This window comes from Suricata suricatta, chromosome 13 (assembly GCF_006229205.1).
Source record: "Suricata suricatta isolate VVHF042 chromosome 13, meerkat_22Aug2017_6uvM2_HiC, whole genome shotgun sequence".
In the NCBI taxonomy this organism is placed as follows: domain Eukaryota; kingdom Metazoa; phylum Chordata; class Mammalia; order Carnivora; family Herpestidae; genus Suricata; species Suricata suricatta.
Genome location: NC_043712.1, coordinates 36,043,499 through 36,069,954, shown reverse-complemented (window position 1 = coordinate 36,069,954; position 26,456 = coordinate 36,043,499). Strand labels below are relative to the sequence as shown.

The 26,456-nt window shown below is 39.6% G+C and overlaps 1 protein-coding gene across 1 annotated transcript in view; it reads left to right on the top strand.

Moving 5' to 3' along the window:
• UNC13B (unc-13 homolog B) overlaps positions 1-26,456 on the top strand; it is a 226,456-nt gene that overhangs the window by 125,791 nt on the left and 74,209 nt on the right. Inside the window, exons 9-10 of the mRNA XM_029920814.1 lie at positions 5,007-5,315; positions 7,935-8,025. Of these exons, the coding sequence (XP_029776674.1) occupies positions 5,007-5,315; positions 7,935-8,025 (400 nt within the window). The remainder of the gene's footprint in view (positions 1-5,006; positions 5,316-7,934; positions 8,026-26,456) is intronic.

Sequence of the window (26,456 nt, the reverse complement as noted above, 5' to 3'; positions counted from 1 at the left end):
GTAGCTTCCTATGAAGAAGAGGCTTTCATACAGGAAGCCTTCCCTACTGACTCATTGGCCAAGTCTTTTTCACATAATAATCATTTGAATGAAAATCTAAACAATTTAGACAGTTGTACTAACTACCACCACAATGAAAGATTTACTAGTGACCCTTTGAACTTGCCAGTAGAAAAGGCCCCTAATGACGTATTACCACAGGTCCTGGAGCCAGCCTTGCCCTCTGTGGAGCAAGGGTATACGGGGCACCTCCAGAGCCTAGAGACAGATAAAGAGGGAGACAAATTAATATTGGGCTCTACAGTAGAAATGTTTTCAGGGTTTGTGACAAAAGTGAAATCTTTCTCTGAGTGCTTAATTGAACCTCCTAAAACTTTCTCTGGACTTTTCTCCTCTCCTAAACCTCCAACAAAAAACTCCTTTTTCTCTCTCTCTTCTCGTGCATCATCTCAGTCCTTCAAAGGTGAGTTACTTGGAATTTTTAAAAGTCCCAAACCAGAGACTCAGAAACAAGAATCGCCTATCCCAGCTACTGCATGGCCTCAAAATGGTAGCTGCAGAGAGACTATAGGATTAGTACCTCCAGAAAATTTGTGGAGAGAAACTCCCTCTCAAACACTCAATTCAGAATCTACTCTCAGTGACTGTGGAATGACTGTGTTTAGTGCAAAGTCAGACTCAGAGACCCTGATAGATGATACTAAATTAACAGCTGAAATGGAAAACAATAATATTCCTGACAATATTCTAGAAAACCAAGATTCTGAAACAATTCTGAAGGCTGCACCTTCTGTTTCAGAGGATGATACAGGACAAAGAGTATTGTCTCTGAGTGATGAAGGAGACGTGGGGTTGTTGCAGGGCACAGACACAGAGACCTCATTGGAAGCAGAGCACATTTCATCGCCATCACAGATGGATCCAGATCTTACCTGTGTTGCCAAAGAGCTTCCTCCTCCGTTTCAGCCACCTATTACTTTTGAGCCAGAGCCAGCTATGCAGTCAGCCTCCACAAACCAAGACTTCTTGGGGCTACAGGAAACCGATTCAGTGGAAGCCAGTACTCCACTGTTTAGTGAGGTCAGTGTTGGCCAGAGTGCCACACCGGAAACCCAAGGATCCCTTTCTCAACCACTGCCGGAGGAACCTGTGCTTTGTGCCAAAAAACGTTGTGGGGTACTTGATACCCTCCAAGATCTGCCTGCAGCCCCTCAGGAAACAGAGCAGCCAAGATCTCTTTTTGAGATCCCAAATATGACCAATTGGCCAAAACTCCATTTCCCATCCTCTGCCACTGACTATGGAAAACCACTAAGGTCTTTCTTTTCCCCACTTTCCTCCTCTGGCAATAGAGCAGCCGAGCCTGGCTTAATGGGCAGTTTTAAGAAGTTGTCAAATCTATTTGAGGGAGGTAGTGAGGGGAAAGGGAGTACAGTGGCAAGTGATCTAAAACTAAGGTTTGGAAAGAAGCTGGATCTTTCATTCACGTGGCCAAAAGAGAACAAAGGGGGCCCTGAACAAATGGTTGCTGAATCCTCTTCTCCAGTTTTGGTTATCAGCGGTGATCAGGACCTTAACTCTAATAAGGCTGACAAAGCTTTAGAGTCTTCTCAAATAGCTGGAGCTAGTGCTGAGCCAGCTACTCAACCCTCTGGGATGTCTGAGCAGCTGAAGACCAAGCCAAGTATATGTGCTCATGGGCTGTCAGAACCTGGAGACATGGAAAACCAGCAGAAAATCTCGGCATCTGGAGAACACTGGGATTCCAAAGGCAACCTCTCTAGCTCCACCTGTCCTTCAGGGAGTCATAAGGAAGAACATAAGGAAGAACACTGCACTGTCACTGAGCCACTTCACCAGCTAGAAACACAAGAGGAGGTAATACCTGCTTCCACTGAGTCTCTTTCAGATGGACAACAGCCAGTTACTCTGCATGGCACCACGGAACCAGAGACTGACAAAGGGCCTGTCCTCACTGAGCTACTTCACCAGCCAGAAAGACAAGAAGAGGAAGTAGTACCTGATAGCACTGAGTCTCTTTCAGATGTACAGCAGCCAGTTACTCTGCATGGCATCAAGGAACCAAAGACCGACAAAAGGCCTGTCTCAACTAAAGCATCATAAATGAATTTAAGGAATTGACCATTTATGATGCAATGACTTAGTGGTAGATTAATGGTAGCCTGCTTTTTATTCTTCCTGTGTCTTTCCTAGCACCTGAGTTTCATGTTAACTAGGGGTTAAGTAACAAGAAATAATGTGTGAGTCTTTTCATTCTTTCCCATCTCTCTAGTGCCAAATGTAATTCATTTATTGGGAGAAGGAACTTAGTGCTAAATGAAAGGCTCCGCCCTGGTATTTGCTCATTCTGATTTGCTCTGCCTTGTATAAAGCGGAATAGAGAATGGAGGGTAAGAAGAGGCAGCTGGTAGTCATGTGGCCTGTATTAATTACAGCCACATGACAGGCTAGGATGCTTTCTTGGGCCTTTAGCACATATCTATACTAGCTAGGGCGAGACCTACTTTGCTTTGCTTTTACAAGTCTTCTAAGATACTTTCTCCAGTGGCAATGAGGTTATTAAGTAAAATGAAAAATGCAGAGGTTGGGATAGTTTATATATTCTATATCCTATTCTACATGGATCTGCATAACTTCTTCCAGTCTTTGCCTTTTTGTACCCTTGAGACTGGTGTCTGGTAAGCGCTTTGAATAAAGTGTCACAGGAGCTCAGGGCTATCATTTGCTATAGTTCTTTATACTGGAGCATTGTGCAGGGTCCATCTGGAAAAGATACAGTTTCCCCTCAGGAGAAGCACCATATACAGTGCAGTTCAAGAATATTGCCATGACCTCTCACCCAAACCTGGCCAAAGGGGCTGTTCTTAGAGATTGTGTGTGTGTGTGTGTGTGTGTGTATACTTAATGTGTACACATGTGTTAGGAACTGTTCAGAGCAGTGACCTGGCACCTGTCCTGCTGCCATGCAATGAAGGGCCAGTAATTAGCCTGAAAATACCAGATAATTAGGAGGAACCAAAGGGAAAATATCACCAGGAAACAATAATGATTTATCTTCATTTGGCCAAAGATAAACATAAGCCCTTTAGTTAAAGGTTTGACTCTGTGGCAAGGAATTTCTTTGTCCTTTTGCATGGAGGCTTTCCAGCAGGATACCAGAAGTGAAAGGAAGGCCCCACTTGAGATAGAACTATCCAAATGGGCTGGAATAGATATGATAGATCATCACCTAGAACCTCTATCTTTTTTTTTTTTTTTAAGTTTATTTATTTTGAGAGTGTGTGCATGTGAGCAGGGGAAGGGCACAGAGAGAGGGAGAGAGAGACAGTATCTACCTCACAAGAGTAACTTGTGGATACTGGTCCTCTTTCTAATCATGATTCACTGCCACTTTCTCTGCTTTCGGTGCTGTCTTTAGACAGCAGGGAACAGGAAATTTGCAGGGGAACAAACCTTTCTGGATACGGGAATTGAGGTGATCGAGAATGGTTGGGCTGGCCCTTCTTCAGGTATAAAAATGCATTTATATGGCCCTGACCCAGATCCTGGAGTTGGACTTTGTCTACTTTATCCAAAACTGAGCCATGTCCTGAGAGCAACTCAGTTACAGATGGTTCATCTTTGGGACATTCCCTGTGCTGCCAGAGATATCACTGTAACATTCCTGTTGATGAGGCCATTTCCCTGAGGGTTTTTTTGTTTGTTTGTTTTGTTTTTTTTGGGGGGGGGGTCATAGGTTTCCATCACCTCATAATGTAGATAGCTGAGAGATAATTGAAGAAACATCTCCAATCTCCTTTGCTCATCATAAGGAATAGACATTCACATTTACAATTGTAGAGGAAGAAGAGTGGATATCAGGGGGACATCAATTTAATAAATAATAAAGGGAAATAAGAGTTCACCCATTTTACTTTATAGAAATTAGGAAACTTTAATCACAGCCACTGGACAAGTTTTTTTAGAAGTCTGAGTAAAGAGGCACCTGGGTGGCCCATTGGTAAGCATCCAACTTCAGCTCAGGTCATCATCTCATGGTTCGTGGGTTTGAACCCTGCATCAGGCTCTGTGCTTAACAGCTCAGAGCCTGGAGCCCACTTCGGGTTCTATGTCTTTATCTCTTTCTGCCCTTCCCCCCGCTCACACTGCCTCTCTGTCTCTCTCCCTTCCTCTCAAAAATAAACACTTAATTCTGAGTAAAGAATATTAGGCATAAACGACAAACTATTTTAATAATACTTAAAATTTTTTAAATGTTTATTTTAGAGAGCACGCGAGCAAGAGCGTGCTTGCGCGCGTGCAAGTTGGGGAAGGGCACAGAGGGAGGGAGACGAGAATCCGAAGCAGATTCCAGGCCCTGAGCTGTCAGCATAGGGAGCCAGATGCAGGGCTCAAATCCATGAACTGTGAGATCATGACCTGAGCCAAAGTTGGATGCTTAACTGAATGAGCCACCAAGCCACCCCTAATCCTTTTTTTTAAATGTTTTATTTATTTTTTAGAGAGAGCAACAGACACTGAGCACAGGTTGGGGAGGGGCAGAGAGAGAGGGAGACAGAATCCGAAGCAGGCTCTGAGTTGTCAGCATAGAGCCCGACACGGCCGAACTCACGAACAAGAAGATCATGACCTGAGACAAGTCTGATGCTTCACTGACTGAGCCACCCAGGCGCCAGACTATTTTAATAATTCTTAATCCTACTTACAAAAATCACATTAAGATGAAGTATGCTTCAAAGTCAAATGCAGGTTAAGGTTAAGTCCTTTTGAAGACCCCAGCATATTGTATAGTTTTTCATGTTGTGTTTCTGCTGACTAGAAACTAGTTCTTCTAGATTGTGAAGGTTGGTTCTGTCGTCCCAGGAACCTCCTGTTTTGTGATACTTGCCACTGATAGAATCTTTACTTTTGGATTTATCAGTTACTTTTGTCCTGGTCCCTGGCTTGCATGTAACTACTCATCTGTCTCCCTTTCATTCCCACAGCCCCACCAGCAGTAGTAGGTATGGGTCCTCCTGTAATGTGAGTCAAGTAAGCTCTCAGTTGAGTGAACTAGACCAGTGTCACGAACAAGATGATGACCGTCGGGAGAGGGACTCGATTCATTCATGCCACAGCTCTGGCAGCTTCTCCAGAGACGGTCAAGTGGGCTTTGGAGAACAAGAGAAAGCCTTGGAGGTGACGGGTGAAGAGGAGACAGCATGTGAACCCAAGGAGAGGAAAGAAGATGCCACAATCCATCCTCCCCCAGATCTGGTGCTACACGAAGACCATGTCGTAGGCCCTCAGGAGAGGTAGGTGATGGCTGCCCTAAGGAGTTCATGTGGTTTCCTCAGTACTCCTCTGTGGTATTGCTAGATATAAGTGCTTTTCATTTGTTTCCCTATAACTGGGTATGGTAGTGATCAGGATACTGAGGTTTAGCTCTATACTGCTTCCTTTGATTTTTGGTGTAACTCCCTAGGTATTCTGGGATCTCTGAAGATTACTTGGGTTCTTTGTAGTTACCTGCAGTGTACCAGGTCTTCTTGAGTATGCAGTTCTTGGCCTACTAGTTGACCTATATATGGTAGCCTCTGAATCTGGAATTGATCTGAGCCCTACAGTTTAGTTCATTCAGAGGAGTTACTTTGGATGAAATAGGCTTCCCATCCTATTAATATTTAAACTTCTTATGTGAACATTGTTTTGTTTTGTTTTTTCCTGGCTGAGAAAACCAGGACAGAGTTAAGAAAGAATTGGTCTAAAAGTCAGGTGTAACTCTCCCTTCTGCCTCCCCAGGGTCTAGCAGTATATCTGGAATTAAATGGTACCCATAAGAAGAAAAATTTTAAACCTGTCTTTTAGAGAGGGAGAGTGGTAGGGAGGGGAATGGGAAGAGAGAATCTTAAGTGGGTCTCATGCTCAGTGTGTAGCCTAATAGGGGACTCAATCACATGACTCTGAGTTAATGATTTGAGTCAAAATCAAGAGTTGGACATTCAACTGACTAAGCCACCCAGGTGCCCCTTTAACAGTTTTGTAATAAAGTAAGTTTAGTATAGCATTTGAGTGTTATTGTTACTGAATTAAATCAGTCAGTAGAGTTGCAGATAGGTTAAGGGCAGAGCATGGTTCAGTCTTGGCACTATTGACATTTGGACCCAGATAACTATTATGGGGAACTATTGTATGCACTGTAGAATATATAGTGACATCTGCACACTACATGCCAGTAGCAACCTTCAGTTGGGGCAACCAAAAATGCCTCCAGATGTCAGATTTCCCGTGGGGTACAGAACTGCCCCCTGTTGAAAACCACTGGGGTGGAGTGATAAAAGCTAGGTGTGACTTAGATTCTCAAATATCAGGTCTAAAAATAAAGCCTCTCACCAGAAGATCAAAGCAGTGAGTGCTATTTATGTGGTAGAAGTTTGAAGAATGGTTGGTGTGTGTACTCTACCCCTGAAGATACAGACTTATTTTCTACTCTTATTTTTTCTTGATTTTTAGTCCTCTCTCGTGGCTTGTCCAATAAACAACACATCCAGGAGGCTTGGTTAACAACCTACTGAAAGATTGCTCTTTGTAGACCTTAGACTTGTCAGATACCATTGTCTGGGTAGAGTTCTGGTTAGAGCAGCAGAAGTGCCCAGCACAAGTATTTCTCCTTCTCTTCTGGCTGTGGACTCTCAGATCCTAACTGTGCAAGTAAAGTCCGGTTCTACTGTGGTCAGAAGTGTCCACAATGTTTTAAAGTAGTTGATCCAGTTAGAGGGCATCAGAGCCAACATCTGTTTTAGGTATTTAGATGGTGGATGCCTGTTTCTGTCTTGGCACTAGACCTCAGTGGGAGAGAGGAGAAACATTATCACCAAAAATTGACCACCATTCCATAGTAAAGAACCTGGATGATGATTTGTTCTATTTTTCTTAATTAAAAAAATTTAAGTTTATGTTTTGAGAGAGAGTAAGGGGGGAAGAGAGAAGGAGAGAGAGAGAATCTACGCTATCAGTGCGGAGCCTGATGTGATGCTCGAACCAAAAATCATGAGATCATGACCTGAACCAAAATCAAGAGTTAAAGGTTCAATCCACTGAGCCACCCAGGGATCTCAATTTGTTCTAGTATAGCATAACGTTATATATATTGTTTGTTTTCACTGAGGGTGTCCCTACGGCAGCTCAAGTAACAAGATCATGGCAGGAAAAGGGCTGTACTTTTTTCCTTAGCACTTTTGAGGGAGGGTAGAAATTGCTAAGCCTTTCAAAATTCTTAGTAGAACAGAAAGGGGTCACAGGAACAAAATTCTGACCTAAGGATGGATGCTATGTAGAACCCCCAAGGGAGACTAGTGGTCTTGAGAGGTAAACACAGGAATTAGTCTCCATGTCTCCACATAGTTTCAGGACCCTTTTTTGTCATTGCTTTCACTAGAATCCTGAAACCTGACTGTCCCAATGAGCCGACTCATTGCGTGAGTGAAAAAAGGGGAAGGAAGAGAGGGAATGGATAGAAATCTAAAAGGAGAGGTAACTGGATGGCTCAGTTGGGTAAGCATCTAATTCTTGATTTTGGTTCAGATCATGATCTCACAATTTGTGGGATCGAGCCCACATCAGGCTCTGTGCTAACAGCATGGAGCCTGCGTGGGATTCTCTCTCTCTGGCCCCCACCCTCATGTGCATATGAGTGCACATGCTTTCTCTCTCAAAAAAAAAAAAAAAAAAAAGCTAAAAGGAGGTGTTATTTTAGAGAGGATTTTTTTTCACATTGGCTATTTAGGACTATGCTGTTTAGTGTCCTGAATCACTAAACAAGTATAGGCATGAATACAAAACATTTTACTTCAGTTATTTGGCAGTTTTGCCTTGAGCACTGTCACCCTGTGGCCTGGGCTGGTTTTAAGGAACATTCTTTTCTTTGTTTCAAGTTTTCCTGAGGAGAAGGCTTCTTCACCATTTACACAAGCCAAAGCGCACTGGATCCGAGCAGTTACCAAGGTTCGACTCCGGCTGCAGGAGGTAGGAAATCTGTTTTTCTAGTACTAGTTGGGACAATTTTTTCTTTGAAATTGGGAGACATATGGTGCTGAAGAAGCAGTCAGTGATTAGTCATCTTCTTATAGTGTGCTTTTGGGAATGCATGACAAGTAAGCCAGAGCCTTAAGAGATGGGAGGTGTCTGTTGGCTCCCTTCTATGCTGATTAATGGAAATCAAGTAGACTTAGTGGGTTGAGAGCCTGAGCGCTAAGTTAAATGCTATTTTCAGTACCATTGTCACTTTAAGGCCATTTTATTTTGAGCTTAGGACAGGAAACCATTACAAGGCCTTTTAGGGTCAGTTTTTGTCTCCCTTGGCCATCTAGTTCAAGATCAGTGGCTTACCTATTATAGAAGGCCTTTCTGATGTGTACAAAAAGGATGTTTTTAAATGACAAGTGGCTGTCAGTAGTATAATACCTGGAAGATATTTAAAATGCAAGCAAGCTCATATATGTAAACACACTTAAAAAATAATTTATTTTGAAATATATTCAAACTTAGGGAAAAGCTGCCAAAATGGCAGTGTAAAAAATTCTTATATCTTTCTTACCAAGATGCCCCAAATGTTGACATTTTACCACAATTGCTTCAACAGCCTCCATCCATTATGATTAATCTTTTTCTGAACCATTTGAGAAAACATTGGGGAGATAAGGTTGTATTACTGAATAGTCCTATTTGTATTTCCCAAAAAACAAGGAATAACCATACTCTCCTGTATAACCATAATGTAACCATCCACATCAGGAAATCAGCAATGCCAACACTATCATGAAAACCCCTTGCAAATTTTGCCAGCTGTTCCAACAATGCCTCTTCTCTTTCCTGGCCCAGGATACAATCCAGGCTGACATGTTAGTAGTGATATCTCTCTGTAGGCTTCTTTTACCAGGAATGGTTCCTCAGTTTTATCTTCAACATATGGTACTGACCTTTTATTTGGTAGTGTGTTCTTCATTTGGGGTCCATCCAGTGTTTCCTCATGTTCAGACGCAAGCCATGCTTTCTTGGTAGGAATTACACAAAAATGATGCTAGGCCCTTTTTAGTGAGTTGTATCAAGAGGTATGTGTCAGCCTGTCCTATCCTTGTAGTGTTAACTTCAGTCAACTGGTTAATTTTATATTGGCCAGGTTTCTAACCTATCAAGTCACCTTTATTCCTTTAGTTATTGATAGGTGTTTTGTATACTCTGAGACCCGTATCTTATTCTTCATCAAATCTCTGCCTCTGAGCTAAGCATCTGTTGGTAACTCCTGTCTGAATCTACCACCACTTACGGTGGCTGCTAAATGGTTAACTTTCTATTTCCATTATACTTTCTATGTTTGGTAGCTGGCATTCTATAAGGAAGAGATTTCCCTTTTCTCTCATCAATTTATTTATATCAGTATGGACTCATGGATTTCCAATTTATGACATGAGTTATAATCCACTACTGTCATTTGTTCCTCAGATTGTTCTAGCACTACTAATTTGCCCCTTCAGAGAAAAGATAATGCCTTGATAATGATTGAAAAGGTAGCTGCTTTGGAAAAAAGCATTTTGAATACAGGTGTTTGAAAATGCTTTCTTTTGTGTGTATGATCTTGTATCAAAAACAATGAGTGTTACCTATAAAAACCCATTAACTAACTGCATGTTCTAAAATCTTGGAAAGAAACTATTAACATATTTAAAAATCTTTCTGATGAAAAACTTCAGTGAGGTTTGAGCTTATTTGTTAAAAATATTTCCATTTGGTAAGACATCAGAGAAAATGAGAACTTAATTAGCCAAATTTCAACAAAATCTTAGTATAATTGCTACGTAGGTACCAATTACAAGTCTTTCATTTGACTGTATCATTTGTATCTTTTTGACAACTTTGAAAACCAAGTATTGAAATAATTGAATGTGGAACCAGACCTTTAAATAATTTTATAACAAAATGTTAAACCAAGATTTAAAAAATAATGAGGCAGATTGTATCACATTGTTTTCACTAAAAATATCACTACTGCTAGTATTTTCAGTGACAGCAAGAAATATTTTTATCATTAATAAATTCTAAATGTATTTCTTTTATGCTTTTTATATTTTTATAATGTAATGAATATATTAATAGTTATATGTGTTTATAAGTTTTAAATGAATAAATAATATATATATATTGAGAGAGATGCTAAAAAAGAATTCTGTGGATAGAGTTGCCTAATCATACACACTTGGAATTTTGTTGATCTAGACTGACACGAGGTAAACATTTAAAGTGAACATTTATGCGGGTGGTTGGGTAGCTCAGTCAGTTAAGCATCCAACTCTTGATTTCAGCTCAGGTCATGATTTCATGATTTGTGAGATCTAGTCCTGCATGGGGCTCTGTGCTGGCAGTGCAGAGCTTGCTTGGAATTCTCTCGCCCTCGCCCTTGCCCTCGCCCCCCCTCTCTCCCTCTTCCCCCCCTCCCCCCTCCCTCTCCTCCCCCCTCCCTCTCCCACCTCCCTCTTTTCTGCTCCTTTCCCTTCAAAGTAAAAAAATAAATAAACTTAAAAAAATAAAGTGAATATTTATGGGGTCTTTTTATTTCTAATTTTTCAGAAGTAAGGATTTAAAAGATCTCACTATAAAGGAAAGTAAAACAATGTCTGCATAAAAATTCTGAATCAGAAAAACAAGAATATATTAGAGCAGACAGTTTATGATTTTTTTCTTTTTAAGAGGCAGTTTGGGGTCTCTCAGAAAGAATAGATAAAAACAGTTGCCGAAGCTTGGAATCATTTAGGGGAAAGCATGGTTGATTTAAGAGCAACTCAAAACCATTCTACTTAATTGAATAAGAGAACAATAGTAAATATATTCTTAACACAGGTCACGTACCTGGAAGCTGATTAGATGTAGCCAAGAGGATAAAGATAAGCCAGAGTTTAATGAAGGGTGTGAAAACAGTTTAAGATAGAGGCAGAAGTACACTATTTATACTTACTGTGAGATTTGCTGGACTGATTGAGATTCTGGCAGTAGGAAGTACAGCACCAAGGATTTTTTTTTTTCTGAGTAATTGGAAGTTCCATCTAGTTACCCTTTAATGCTCTGTTAAAGGCAATCATTGTTAGCTTCTTATTATTCTAGAATTGCTTTTTACAAGTGCAAGATTTATATATTATAAATCCCTCACTGTTTAAAAAAAACAAAATTGGTGTCTTTTACATACTCAGAACATTGTGTTTTTTCATTTGGAGATCCTTCCATATTTATAGGAGAATTTTTTTCTTAATAACTGCAGATATTTCTTTGTATAAATGCACTGTAAATATTTAACTAGTCTTCTGTTGATGTTAATTTGGTTCATTTGGTAGCTTCTAGTTTGGTTGTTATTTGCTATCACAAACCATTTTGTAAATGAGCACCTATTACATACATCATTTTGCAAGTATATTTGAGGGAGTGTGCATTTGTACATTCAATAAATATTGCCAAATTGCAATTTGTCACTGGCTTTAAACAATAAAGGTTTATTTTGCTCATGCTGCTTGTCATCCTGTATGCCGAGGAGTTCTGCTTTATTTTTTTTAATTAAAAAAAATAGTTTATTGTCAAATTGGTTTTCATATAACACCCAGTGCTCTTCCCCACAAGTGCCCTCTTCCATTACCACACCTCTTTCCCCCCCTCCCCCTCCCCCTTCAACCCTCAGGTTTATTTTCAGTATTCAGTAGTCTCTCAGGTTTTGTGTCCCTCTCTCTCCCCAACTCTCTTTCTCTCTTCCCCTCCCCATGGTCCTCCATTAGGTTTCTTCTGTTCTACTGTTAGACCTATGAGTGCAAACATATGGTAACTGTCCTTCTCTGCCTGACTTATTTCGCTTAGCATGACACCCTCAAGGTCCATCTACTTTGCTACAAATGGCCATATTTCATTCTTTCTCATTGCCATGTAATACTCTATTGTGTATATATATATACCACATCTTCTTGAATCATTCATCAGGTGATAGACATTTAGGCTCTTTCCATGATTTGGCTATTGTTGACAGTGCTGCTATGAACATTGAGGAGTTCTGCTTTAAGTTGTCTTCTCTCTGAAGTCCAGGCTGATGGAACAGCCTGCATCTAGTACATTATTAGTGTAGGTAGTAGAGGGAAAGAAAAGAGAACATAGCAGATTTCACTCTGGCTCTTAGAACTTCTGCCCAACACCTCACACCAGTCAGAATGGCTAACATTAACAACTCAGGCAACAAGAGGTATTGGCTAGGATGCAGAGAAAGAGGATCTCTTTTGCACTGCTGGTGGGAATGCAAACTGGTGTAGCCACTCTAGAAAACAGTATGGAGGTTCCTTAAAAAATTAAAAATAGCAATTTCACTACTAGGTATTTATCCAAGGGATACAGGTATGCTGTTTCGAAAAGACACATGCACCCCAGTGTTTTTAGCAGCACTTTCAACAATAGCCAAAGTATGGAAAGAGCCCAAATGTCCACTGATGAGTGAATGGATAAAGCAGATGTGTACATATATATATATATATATATATATATATATGTACACACACATAGTGGAATATTACATGGCAATCAAATAGAATGAAATCTTGCCAATTGCAACTACATGGATGGAACTAGAGGGTGTTGTGCTAAGTGAAATTAGAGAAAGACAAGTATCACATGACTTCATTCATATGAGGACTTTATGATACAAAACAGATGAACATAAGAGAAGGGAAGCAAAAATAATATAAAAACAGGGAGGGGGACAAAACACAAGAGACTCTTAAATATGGAGAACAAACAGAGGTTACTGGAGGGGTTGTGGGAGGGAGAATGGGCTAAATGGGTTATGGGCATTAAGAAATCTCCTGAGATCATTGTTGCACTATATGCTAACTAACTTGGATGTAAATTTAAAAAAATAAATACAAGTTAAAAAAAAAAAATAAAACTTCTGCCCAGAGAATACAATATATCACTCTTGCTCACATTTCCCTGGCTAAACCAAACCATAAAACCGTACTTAACTTCAAGTGAACAGTATAGTATACCATGAAAGAGAAAAAGAAGGATATTTGTGAGCTGCTTTAATGATCACCCCAAAGGGTATCTGCCTTCCACAGAGATTGTACCAGTTTATACTCCTACTAGTAATGTCATGAGGGTGCTTTTTTTCCTCCTTCCCAAACCCACCAGTAGAGTGACTTGGTCAAACTTTTGGATATTTGCAAGTATGGTAAGCATTGGTATCTCAGTAGAATTTAAGTTTATCATATTATTAGTACAGTTAAGCATGTTTTACAAGTAAGGGCTCTTAGTATTTACTATTTTGTGAACAGTCTATTCATATCCTATACCCATTTTTTCTATTGAACTTCTGATTCCCAGGAACTTTTACTGTTTTAGGGAAATTAACCCTTGTCTGTGATAGGAGTTGCCATACTTTTTTCTCATTGTATCATTGTGAGAAAGTGTTTTTCTTTTTTTAAGTTTATTTATTTATTTAGAGAGAGAGAGAGAGGAGCAAAGGGAGAGAGCGAGAATTCTAAGCAGGCTTTGCACTGTCAATGAGGGCCCAGCATGGGGCTTGAACTCACAAATTGTGAAATCATGACCTGAGTTGAAACCAAGAGCTGGACACTCAACTAACTGAGTCACCCAGGTGCCTTGTGAGAAAGTTTTTTTTTTTTTTTTTAAACTGTACTGAGCTACATTTTCCTAATCCACAAGATGGAGAGAAAAATAGTACCTTTATCTTAGGATTGTAAATTACCTAGTAATAAAACTATAGTTTAAAAAAGAGGAAATTAGAAAGAAATATACTTCAGTGACTCCACGTTGTCGTCCTGATAAAATAAAACCTTCATAATCTATGTAGCTCTGTGTGACTCACTAGCCCAGTTCAGAAACTGTTGCTTTGATGAAAGTGAGAGAAGTACTCAAAGTGAGCATTCAGAGGCATTATCAGTCCACAACATATTGGGAATAAAAAACTAGATCCTCTACAAAATGAATTGGAAAAGCACTGATACAGACCTTATATGCCTTTTCAGTCTTACCTCTTTTTGTTGTTCTGTTTAGTCAATACTTCCAACATAGAGAACTATATATTTTTCCAAAATCTCAGACTTTGCACTTGCCATTTGCCATGCATGAAATACTCTTTCTCCACTTAGCTAAATTTTTATTCATATTTAAAATCTAGCCAGGTGTCAGTTTTGGGGGTTAAGCTTCCAGACTCTGTTGTATAACATTGCATACTTTTTCTGGATTGGCATTTACCATGATGTAATGGAGTTACTTATTTACTGTTTGATCTAACTTTCTCATGTACTTGTAAGATTTTGATTTCTGGAGCTATATATATATATATTTTTTATTGCTAGTGTTCTAGAGCCCAGTACAGAACCTGGCAGAATGTTTTGCCAGCTTTTTATAGATGCTTACCTAGCTAGAAAAGCCCATCAGCATTTTCAGAGAGGTCTCTATGGGTCTTTTTATCTGTCTTCATTATTTTTACCTTTTTCCAAGGCCTAATAGCTGTGAAATATTAGCTATTAGCATTAGCTATATTTTCTTATATAATTTGTATGTGTATTAAAAGTAAAAATACTGAATTTGGACCATAGTATGTGTGCATTAAAAAATTTTCTCACTTAGATTGTTTTTGTGAGCATTAAATATGTTTAGAAAATATGAATTTAGGTTTATTAATAGATTAATAATATTCTATTAGGTTGATGTTCCATAACAACTTGTATTTCTTTATAATTATAAATAATGCTATGATGAGCATCATTTTGTGTGAATCTGTTTTTTATTTTTTTTCTTTAACTTAGCTTTCTCAAATTAGATTCAAATAAATTACTCAGTTAAAGAGTATATATGCCTTTTAAAGGCTTCTGATTAACTTCTATGTGTGGTTTCAGAAAGCTTTTTCCAATTTGTACTTTCAGTATTTGAAGGTGCCCCACCAACACTGAGTATTACCATTTTAGAAAATGTTTGCCAATTCAGCAAAAGAATGGTATCCCCTTGTTTTGATTTTTATTTCTTTGATTCTGATTTGAATACTTCCCATAAGTTTATAGGACATTTATACTTCTTCAGCCAATAACTGCATTCAGTAGACTTTGAGGAACTACCATAACCTAGCTACCCTTACGCCATTCCTATAACCAGCTTGAGGGAAGATATCCTATAGGTCGTCTCTGTATCTGGGCTGGCTAAGTACCTGGCCATATGTACTTAATAAGTGTTTGATGACATTGCAGTAATGTTAGTAGTGTGGGTGGAATGGATATGATTCTGTACCTTATTTGGCTTAGCTGCAGAAAAATCTGGGGGAGGAGGTGAGACTTTTAGCTCTAGAAACAGAGACTGTGGTGGCAGCAGGTGGGTGGGTGTTCCAGGTGGAAGGGACAGTGAAGGAGAAGACATAGAGGTAGGCCGTGAGGAAGCCTTGACAGAAGCTTTTAGGTTGCTAAAGAAAGCTGAAGAAGGAGAGACTTATTTAGTAAGCAGAGACAGAACTGAACAAATAGAATAGAAGGCTAGTGTTTAAATGGAGCACTCTGAGGAGATCCAGGATTGTAGCTGGTCAACCTGAGGGATGGGTCAGCATTTTCTCAGGGAAGATCATTAAGCCAGAATGAATTGACTTTCTCCCATAAAGTTCTTTTCTGGTCTCTTGACTCTCTAGCAGAGCCTTCCTTCTCAGGCAATTATTGAAGGCCTGTAAAAGGTATTCCTCTTGGGAAAAAATGATGCTCAAGGGGAGCACCCTTGAGGGCCCCATCTCTTAGGCTTAGTTGCATCAGGAAAGCGTTCTTTCTGTAATTTTTACTTGCAGGATTTTGTTCTAATCACAGCTGCCCACATTAACTTTCACTACTTCAGTTCTTTACCCTCGTGGAGACCCCATTTATACCCCTCTCTCTAACCATCACTACTGTAACAATTAAATGAAAGAATGTTTGGAATAATTGATAAGTATAAAAATATAAAATTATACAAAAACATAAAATTATACATGTATAATGCTAAATTTCCCTCCTACTTCAAACTTCCAGATCTCTAGTCCTGATCTCCCCCATTTCTTTGTTTCCTGAATCTTGTGAATCAGTCCAGAGATTATCTGTGCACTTACAAGCATGTGTGTATTACACACATCATCCTTTACCTTTTTATTTTTATTATTTTAAAAATTTATTTATTTATTTTGAGAGAGGGAAAGAGCACGAGCAGGGGAAGTGCAGAGGGGAGAGAGCTGACAGTGCAGAGCCTGACTCAGGGATTGATCACCTGAACCATGAGATCATGACCCAAATTGAAATCAAGAGTCTGATGCTTAACCAACCCAGGTGCTCCTAAAGCCCCTCCCCCCCTTTAAAAACTCTATCCCCAATGTAGGACACAATCTTATGACCCTGACATCAAGAGTCTCATGCTCTGCTGACTGAGCCAGCCAGGCACCCCACTAAAAGCCTTTATGAAGAAGGTTCTGTCCTTTTCATGCCCCCTTACTGGGTCAGGAGTGAGGCTTAGTTTTCTCTGGCTCTCTTTGCCACTTCCAGGCCATTACTAGATCTTCACATAACCTATTCTCATAGTCACCTTCCTTGTTGTAATTAGATCCCAACTGTTCGTTAACTCCTCATTCAGTGAAAACTTTATTACCTACTTCACAGTTTTCCTTTTGATCTCAACTGCTGCTGCCATCATCATCATCATCACCACCACCACCACCACACTTATTGGATATTACCATTACTATAAGTATTTTACATGCATCATCCAAATGAATCCCTCATAATACTTTTACAAACCAGTCTTATGTTATTTGGCCCATTTTATAGATTAAAAAACTGAGGTTTTAGAAAGATAGAACTTGTTCAGGGTCCCATAACTGATAAGAGGACTGCATTCAAATCTAGATCTAGTTAACTCTAGAGCCTAGCTTTTTAACACTTATTCCACCATATTACCACCATAATCTTAGAACTTTGTTTTCCAGAGTGTGGAAAACTGTTTCACAGGACTCCAGTTTCTAGGTTCCCTTATGTGATGGAGTTCCATGGCCAAAGAAATTTGGGGAATAAATTTGGTTCCAATAGAGTGTAATACCAACAACAGATTGCTCTATTGTAGGCTTGTTATGATTCTTAAGAGGAGAATATAATGTGCACAGTGTTACTGCATGCTTATTTGACCATGAAACTGTTCTGGAGAAGCATCCTGTAGGACTCATTTTCCAAGGAATACATATGAAGAAATTCTGTCTCATTTGATTTCATTATCATTTCATTAAAACTGCATTTGTGAGGGTCATCAGTGAGCTGATAGCTACCTGATGTAGTGATTGCTTTCACACTTTAATGGACCTCTGTGCAGTGTTTGATACACTGAACACTCCTTTGTGGTTTGACACTTAAGAAACCATCCTCAATGCCATTCTTCTCTGATCTCTCTTTCAGTTTCCCTTTTCTGATTTCTCTCTTTGCTTTCTTTCTTAAATATTGGTCTTCCTGGGGTTCTTTCCTCAATCCTCTTTTCATATAACTCCCCTACATTCTTTATATGAAATCTCATTATGTCAGTTACTTATATGTGGATTATTCTCCTGTTGCTCTAGCCCAGATGTCTTCCCTGAACTCTAAATCCATATTTCTAACTACTTCTTACATATCACTTGTCCCATCACCATCTAAAATTCAACATGTTTAGCCAAATGACATCATCTCTGAAAAACTGTTTTGTGTCCTATATTTTGTTTCCATGTTCCCCAAACCAACCCAGAACCTACTAAATGTGACTGGGCTCTTGAAAAGAGAAAGCTAAGCCATCCCTTCTATAATGTAGAAGAATTAGGAGCAGGAGTTTCACTTACCTTTGGAGGGAGGGAGGGGGGGCTCCTGGGTGGCTCAATTGGTTAAGCGTTCAACTCTTGTATTTTGGCTCAGGTCGTGATCTCATGGTTCATGAGTTTGAGCCTTGCATCAGGCTCTGTGTTGATAGCGTGGAGTCTGCTTTGGATTCTTTCTCATTCCCTTTCTCTGCTCCTCCCCCTTCTCATATGTTCTCTCTCTTTCTCAAAATAAATAAATAAACTTAATAAAGAGAAGGAGGGAAGGATAAGATAGCTGTCTTGTGCACATAGTAGATATTTCACAAATATCTTTTGACAGGATGAATGCAAATGATGTAGGCAGAAAAGCTAATCAATCCTTTTTCATCCTGGGCAATTGTTTTGTGGAGAGGAATGAGGAGGCCTCTCTTGCCTGAAATTTTAAAAGGGGCGCCTAGTGGCTCAGTTGGTTGAGCGTCTGACTTCGGTTCAGGTCATGATCTCACGGTTCGTGGGTTCAAGCCCCGCGTCAGGCTCTGTGCTGACCACTAGCTCAGAGCCTGGAGCCTGCTTTGGATTCTGTGTCTCTTTCTCTCTCTGTTTCTCCCCTGTTCACGCTCTGTCTCTCTCTGTCTCTCAAAAATAAATAAATGTAAAAAATTAAAAAAAAATTTTTTTTTAAGTTTTTAATTTATTTTTGAGAGACAGAGCCTGATGCGGGGCTCAAACCCACAAACCGTGAGATCATGACCTGAGCCGAAGTCAGACGCCTAACCGACTGAGCCACCCAGGCGTCCCCAAAATTTTTTTTTAAAAAGGAAGAGGTCATACCCATACTTGATCACTTTGGGTTGAAGAATTTTATAATTTCCAGATTTCATCTTTCTAGCCACCTGTGACTAGGGCTCCTTCCTCTCCTCACACAAAGCTTGCATCTGCCTTCCCTCACTGCTCTAAGGTGAAATAGAGACAAATAGAGTGTGCTTTTTGTGTTCTTCCAGCCCTACTTCTATACCATTTCCTCTTAGTGGACTGAAAAAGAAAAAGGACTCCTGTTTCTATTTTTTTTAGTAACAAATATCTTTTTATTGAGATATTATTAACATTATAATTTACCATTTTAAAGTGTATAATTCAGTGTTTTTAATATATTTACTAGGTTGTACAGCCATCACCACTATCTAATTCCAGAACATTTCCATCACTGCAGAGGAAATGCCATCCCCATTAATAAGTCACTCCTCATTCCCTGCTTTGCTTTAGCCTCTGGCAACCACTAATTTACTTTCTGTCTCTATGGATTTATGTGTTTTGGACATTTCATATAAATGAAATCATATGTGGCCTATTGTATCTGGCTTCTTTCACTTAACATAATGTTTTTAAGGTTCATCTGTGTTACAGCATCGGCCAGTACTTTGTTCTTTATATGGCTGAATAATATTCCATTCTGTGGATATACCACATTTTGTTTATCTATTCACCTGTTGTTGGATATTTGGATTGCTTTCACCTTTTAGCTGTTATGAACAAAGCTGCTGTGAACATTCATGTATAATTTTTTTGTGTGGACATATGTTTTCAGTTCTCTTGGGTATATATATACATACAAATGGAATTGCTGGGATATATGGTACCTCTATGTTTAACCTTTTGAGAAACTGCCAGACTGTTTTCCAAACAGGTTGTACCATTTTACATTCCCATAAACAGTGTATGAGGGTTCCTTCATATCCTTACCAATGCTTGTTAATCTTTTCGTGATAGCCATCCTAATGGATGTGAAGTGATATCTCATTGTGATTTTGATTCCCATTTCCCTAGTGACTAAGAAAGGTAAACATCTTCTCTCATGCTTTTTGGCCATTTGTACACCTTCTTTGAAGAAATGTCTATTGAAATCTTCTGCGTTTTTACATTGGGTTATTTGTCTTTTGTTGTTGAATTGTAAGAGTTCTTAATATATTCTGGGTTGAAGTCCCTTATCAAATACATGATTTGCAAATATTTTCTCCCAGCCCTATTCCTTTTAAATTTCTTTGGACTTTTCTTGAATTGGCCACTTTTCTGCCTTAATTGTTCGCTAATCTGTAGCCTTTCTTTCTCCTCTTTGACTTGCACATGTATGGAGGAGTAGGCAACATCACCTGAGCCTCTAAAACAACAAGAAGCTGTTTTTTTATTTTTGTTTTTGTTTTTACAGGGTGTAGAAGTAGCATGCCCAGTTGGTCAGTTGCAAAAGCATGTTCTTGAGCTGCCAGCTTTCCCTACAGCCTGTCTCAGGCCCTCCTTTTCTGTTCCTCTAATACACAATCTTGCTCAGACCTTGGGATTCAACTGCTTTGGTAAAAACTAAAATCTTAGGTAGAACAAAATTCCAAAGATGCAGTTGAGTGGGTGATAATAGGGGCATCCATAAGCTATTAAAATTTAAATATTCTTTTACACATTGGACACAGGCCCTCCACCTTTCCCACCCCCATCTGTACTGAGTGGAGCAGGAATACCAGAAAGGACACACATGATTCTCCTGCCTGTGTTCTCCATGTCTGTCAGGAAGCAGGCCAGAGCAGTAAGGGAAGCTGAGACTGGCCTAGTTCTTTCTCTAAAGTTACTAGCTGGTTTGTTTCTTATATTTCGTTTTAAAGGCTCCCGACAAAGAAAAGGAAAACACCAGGGTACCTGGCATCTGATTCTGGATTGTCTCCTTTCTTCCTCTGCCTTTTAAATCGCTAATACCACCATACCCTGATTTCACTTTTTCTTCCTGTTATGGGCTGAATCGTGCCCCCCTTCCTCATATGTTGAAATCTGTATTATTTTTTTAAATGTTTATTTTTGAGAGAGAGAGACAGAGCATGATTGGGGGAGGGGCAAAGGGAGAGGGAGACACAGAACTTGAAATGGGCTCCAGGCCCTGGTGTATCAACACAGAACCCAATGAGGGTCTTGAACATATGAATCATGAGATCATTACCTGAGCTGAAGTCGGACGTTGAATGAATTGAGCCACCCAAGTGCCTCACATATATTGAAATCTTATTACCCAGTATCTTAGAATGTGATTGTATTTGGACAGAGTCTTTAGAGAGGTAATTATGGTAAATTGAGGTCATATGGATGGACCCATATCCAGTCTGACTGGTATTCTTATAAAAGGAGATTAGGACTTAGATGGAAAAGCCTGTGTAGGCAAAGATTGCCATCTGAGGCTTAAGAGATAGGCCTCAGAAGAAACCAACTTGCTGACACCTTGATCTTGGACTTCTAGGCTCCAGTATTGTAAGAAAATAAATTTCCGTTTCTTAAACCACCCAGTCTATGGTATTATGTTATGGCAGCCCTGGCAAACTAATAACCCTTCAAGGTAGAAGGGGAAAGAAGGTGACACAGAAGCTTCTGTGATATCTAGTGTGTTTTGTACCTGTTTACCATTATCCCTTTTACTAATAAAATGTAGGGCTAAACTGGAAATAGGAAGAACTAGATCCTTGCAGTAGATTAATTTTAAAATCTGAGAGAACCTAAGCAAATCACTTTCCTATTTTCTATTTCTCAGTCTCCTGAGCTGTAAAATTAAGGAAGACTCTCCTCTCTTACAAAGTTTTGGTGATATCAGAGAAAAATGCATTTTTGAGTGTAAAGCTCTAGAAATAATTGCTTGAGAGTCACCAATAGACCGCCTCTTACCAGAACTTGTGGTTTTCAGGGCTCTCTCATGACCTTGCTAGCCTAGGCCTGAGTGGCCTCCCAGAGGCGTTGTTGCTGCGCACAGCTGGAGCCTTTGCTACTGAGTGGGAACACAAGTGAAACTGTTTCTGTGGCTAAAGCAGCAAGGTGCCAGTGCCACAGGATTTCAGGTTTTTATAGGGATCTAGACTCCTCGGTGGCACGGAGTTCCTGAGATAACTATATGGATCACTCAGAGGAAGCTATTTATCTAGCTTACTGATACTTCTCTGGAGCCCAGAAGGAAGAAGTCAATGGGATGCCTTAACCCACGAGTCTAGGAGAGGGGTACAGAGGCTGTCATGGGCACTGGCGGGCACATTTCCCCCGAGAGCTGCTTTTGTGTGCTTATCAAGAGAAATGCTTAACATTTCTCACGTTTTCCACCCCACCCCCTGAAATGTTCTAGACATCTATATGGCCTGGATCTGGATGTTTATCAATGGTTGGTCTTCTGTGAATCTTAGATTTGGTTCTAGGCTGTGTCTGCACCTTGTGAATTATAAGGTGTCACATCTGTGCCTGGGATTTGAGGCAGGTTGTTTGAAGGGATGGAGTTTGGTTTCTGAGGCACATATCAAAACACCTCTGAGGAATGCTGTGATACTATTGACTTGCCTAGAGTCAGAGGAGAGTATCAGACACTGGTAGCAAGCTTAGCTCCAGTTGGTCGTATTTTCTGGGCATACTATCAGTAAAGAGAGGTACTGTACTTAATAAACTCTTATGTAAGCAGTCTGATTGATACCTCTGTATAAAATTAGAAATTACTTGTTTCCAAATAAACAGAGCTTCTCTTCTTGCTTTCTATTACTTTCTCTGATTCTTCCTGCTTGTTTAATCATCCAACCAATGGATCATTTGATACTGGGCTAGGAAGGAACTCTTCCTCTGTGAGAGAAAATCCTCTTGCTAAAGTTTTCCAAAAGGAAGCAACTGATAAAATTATTCCATTTAAATTTTTTTAGTGTTTATTTTTGAGAGAGGGAGAGACACAGAGTGTGAGTGGGGGAGAGGCAGACTGAGAGGGAGACAGAATCTGAAGCAAGCTCCAGGCTCTGAGCTGTCAGCACAAAGCCTGATGTAGGGCTTGAACTCGGACTGCGAGATCATGACCTAAGCTGAAGTTGGATGCTTTACTGACTGAGCCACCCCGGTGCCCCCAAATTATCCCATTTTAAATCAAGCCAACTAATAAGTGGGTACCACTGGGCGTTTTGGGGCTATTGTAAGACTTTTTTTTTTTTTTTTTTTTTTTTTTTTTTTACCATTTAGAAGCTTGTAGGCCAGAAGGGAGATAGAAATAATCAATATTTAATATTTACGTTTTTTCCTAGATACTTTCCTTAGTCTTTATTGTAATTTGTCTCTGCAGCATTCCAATGTGTGTTTTAAAACTCCCTATTTGTAACTTCCTATTTCCCTAGCTTCTGTTACCCTGGATTCTCCCATTCTCTTCCCTTTCTTTCTTACCTTGCCTATCTCTGTTTTGCCTGTCTCTTTCTACAGTTTTCCCCTCAGGCATTTTTTCTCCTCATCTCAAATAGTAGAGGCCTCTACTCAGCCTCTAATCCAGAATCCTTAACTGAGCAATTGCTATATGACCAATTCTGTGCTTGATCCTGGCTTTTGTGCTAGGCAGCCAATTGACTTACAGCTAGCCTTTCTAAGCAAATAATCCTCAAATCTGTACTTCTAACCCTCCTTTTTCCCTTAGGTTCTATCTTTCATGTCTAGTTATCTTATAGTTATTTTCACCATAACTTCCCAATGTTTGAAACTTCCCTCCTGGGCCTGTTCCTATTCTTTGTTCTCTGTATTAAAATCACCATTATTCTGCTAGTCACCCACTCAAAATCACGGTGTCATTCTTCTCTCTTACCTCCCACATTGGATCATTTGCCAGACCTTGCTCTTTTTCTCTCTCCATGATTTCTTTTACAAGTCTCTTCTCTGTTCCCTTTTGTGTTTGTGTCTTCTTTATTGCTTAGTCTGTAATATTAGTCTTCTGAAGGTTTCCTTGCCTTTTTTTGTCTTGGGATACATTTGTATGCCACTGCCAGCATTGTCTTTGTGAAACAGAGCACTACTCATGGCTCCACTTATACTCAGGGCTCAACTTAGATGTCACATCTTTTGAAATATTCCTCTAAGTTCCCAGGTAGTTAGATACTAATTTTTCTATAGCATTTCATATATAGTCAATTTTGGTGTTTATCATATTATCCTGGAAATGTTTGAGCCCTTGACCCCAAGATTATATATTTCTTAAAAGAATATCTACTATATGATTCTTTTCATATTAAGTTCAGAAACAGGTCAAAGTAATCTATAGTGTCATACTGTAGGATAGTGATTACCTATGTAGGGAGGGTGTTGGTAGTGACTAAATACTAAATATAGGCACAGGGGAATTCTAGAAGTCCAATAATGTTCTGTTCTCAATTGGGATTCTGTTTACATTTGACATACTTTTGTGCACTGTATGTTATTGTTCAATGTAAAACTGTATGTTTTACATACATACATACTTTTGATTTGTGCACTGTATGTTGTAGTTCAAGTAAAAGCTAAATGCAAATAGCATGGGGACACTTGGATGGCCCAGTCAGTTAAGCAACCAACTCTTGATTTCAGCTCAGGTCATCACCTCATGGTTCATGCATTTAAGCCCCATGTAGAGCTCTGCACTAACAATGCAGAGCCTGCTTAGGATTCTCTCTCTCTCCTTCTCTTTCTGCCTTTCCTCTGCTTGTGTTCTCTCTCACTCAAAATAAAAAAACTTTTTTTTTTTTTTTATTAAAAAACCGTTTTTCAACATTCATTTTTTGAGAGGCAGAGAGAGACAGCATGAGCAGGGATGGGACAGAGAGAGGCAGACAGAATTTGAAGCAGGCTCCAGGCTCTGAGCTGTCAGTACAGAGCCTGATGCGGGGCTTGAACTCACAGTGAGATCATGACCTGAGCCGAACAAAGTTGGACACTTAACCAACTGAGCCATCCAGGCCCCCAAAATAAAAAAAAATCTTAAAAATATAATGGAAATACAGAATAGGGACCCTTTATTTAACTATTTATTTTAAGATTTTATTTTTTAAGTAATCTCCTCATCCAACATGGGGCTCAAAGTCACAACTCCAATGTCAAGAGTCACATGCTCCACTGACTGAACCAGCCAGGCACTCCCAGAATAGGGACTATTTAACTTTATATCTCTAATGTCTGGCACCCAGCAAGCTCTTAACATATATCTGAGAGAGAATAAATGAAGGTTTTTTTTCAAGAAAGAAAGAGAGAGAAAGAAAGAGGAAGGCAGGAAGGAAAGGAAGGAAGGGAAAAAAAAGGAGGGGGAGAGAGAGGAAGTAAAGGAAAGAAAGCGGGAGGGAGGAAGCAAAATTAATCCCCCTCCACAAATTGTAGTTAAGTTATAGTTTTAGCTTTTTAGCCTGACGTCTGTAACAACTCATTACTTAGTTCAACCTATTTTTCTAAATTTTCTTTTTAACCCACTGGCCATATTGTACAGTTGGAAGATACTGGGCCTTGGAATCAGCCAGAGCCAGAGTTTGAAATAGGGCTCAACTACTTACTGCCTGTGTAACTCTAGGCTTCGACAAGTCACCTAGCCTCTTGAAAACTTAAGTTTTCTCATTTCTGAATTGGGTATCATTTCCTCAGCAGATGGATATAGATTAAATAAGACAATACATGTAGAGCAGGGCCTGGCATGTTTTTAGTATTCACTAATTGTTTGTTTCCTTTACTTTCCAACAACCTATCTTCCTTTTTCTTCTTTTCATATCTTTGCTCATCTTGTATCTCTGCCTTAATGCCTTTTCTTCTGTTCAGTTTCCACATATCCAAATGTTACTCAGCCTTTAGGATCAAGCTCAGATATCACCTGTTTCAGAGAGCCTTTCTTGATTCCTAACCAAACCAGCACCTTGAAAGTTGGAAATATTTTCCTCTCTAAAATTCCTCTCTACATTTTATCTGTGTCTTTTATGATAAATATTAGTCACTTACTCTAACCTTTAAAGAGTTGCCGAAGGCTGCCCTCTCCAGACCCAAAGAATAGGCACTTTAATTGGACTGTAATGCTGGAGGCAGAAGCTCTGCCAGTTGGAATAAACTAGGGTCATGAAAAGGCAGGTTGAGAAAACATCTTTGGGCCTTTGATATCATATACCTCTTGCACCGGGAGAAATTCACATGTCTAGACAGGAGTATGACTGGAGCAAGGGGTCAAGTTGCAAACTACTTGACCTGTATTTGAATTGGTCTTCAGTTAAAGATATCTTTTTTTTATTGTTTTCTTTTCTTTTATAGTTTGTCAAGTTGATTTCCATATAATACCCAATGCTTATCCCAAAAAGTGCCCTCCTTCATGTCCATCATTCCTTTTCCCCTCTCCCCCACCCTGTCAGCCCTCAGTTTGTTCTCACTATTTAAGAGTCTCTTATGGTTTGCCTCCCTCCCTCTCCTTAACTATTTTTCCCCCTTTCCTTCTCCTATGATCCTCTGTTAAGTTTCTCCTGTTAGACCTATGAGTGCAAACATATGGTATCTGTCCTGCTCCACCTGACTTATTTCACTTAGCATGACACCCTCGAGTTCCATACACGTTGCCACTAATGGCCAGATTTCATTCTTTCTCATTGCCATGTAGTATTCCATTGTATATATAAATCGTGTCTTCTTGATCCATTCGTCAGTGGATGGACATTTAGGCTCTTTTCACGATTTGGCTATTGTTGACAGTGCTGCTATGAACATTGGGGTACATGTGCCCCTATGCTTCAGCATTCCAATATCCCGTGGGTAAATTCCTAGCAGTGCTATTGCTGGGTTATAGGGGAATTCTATT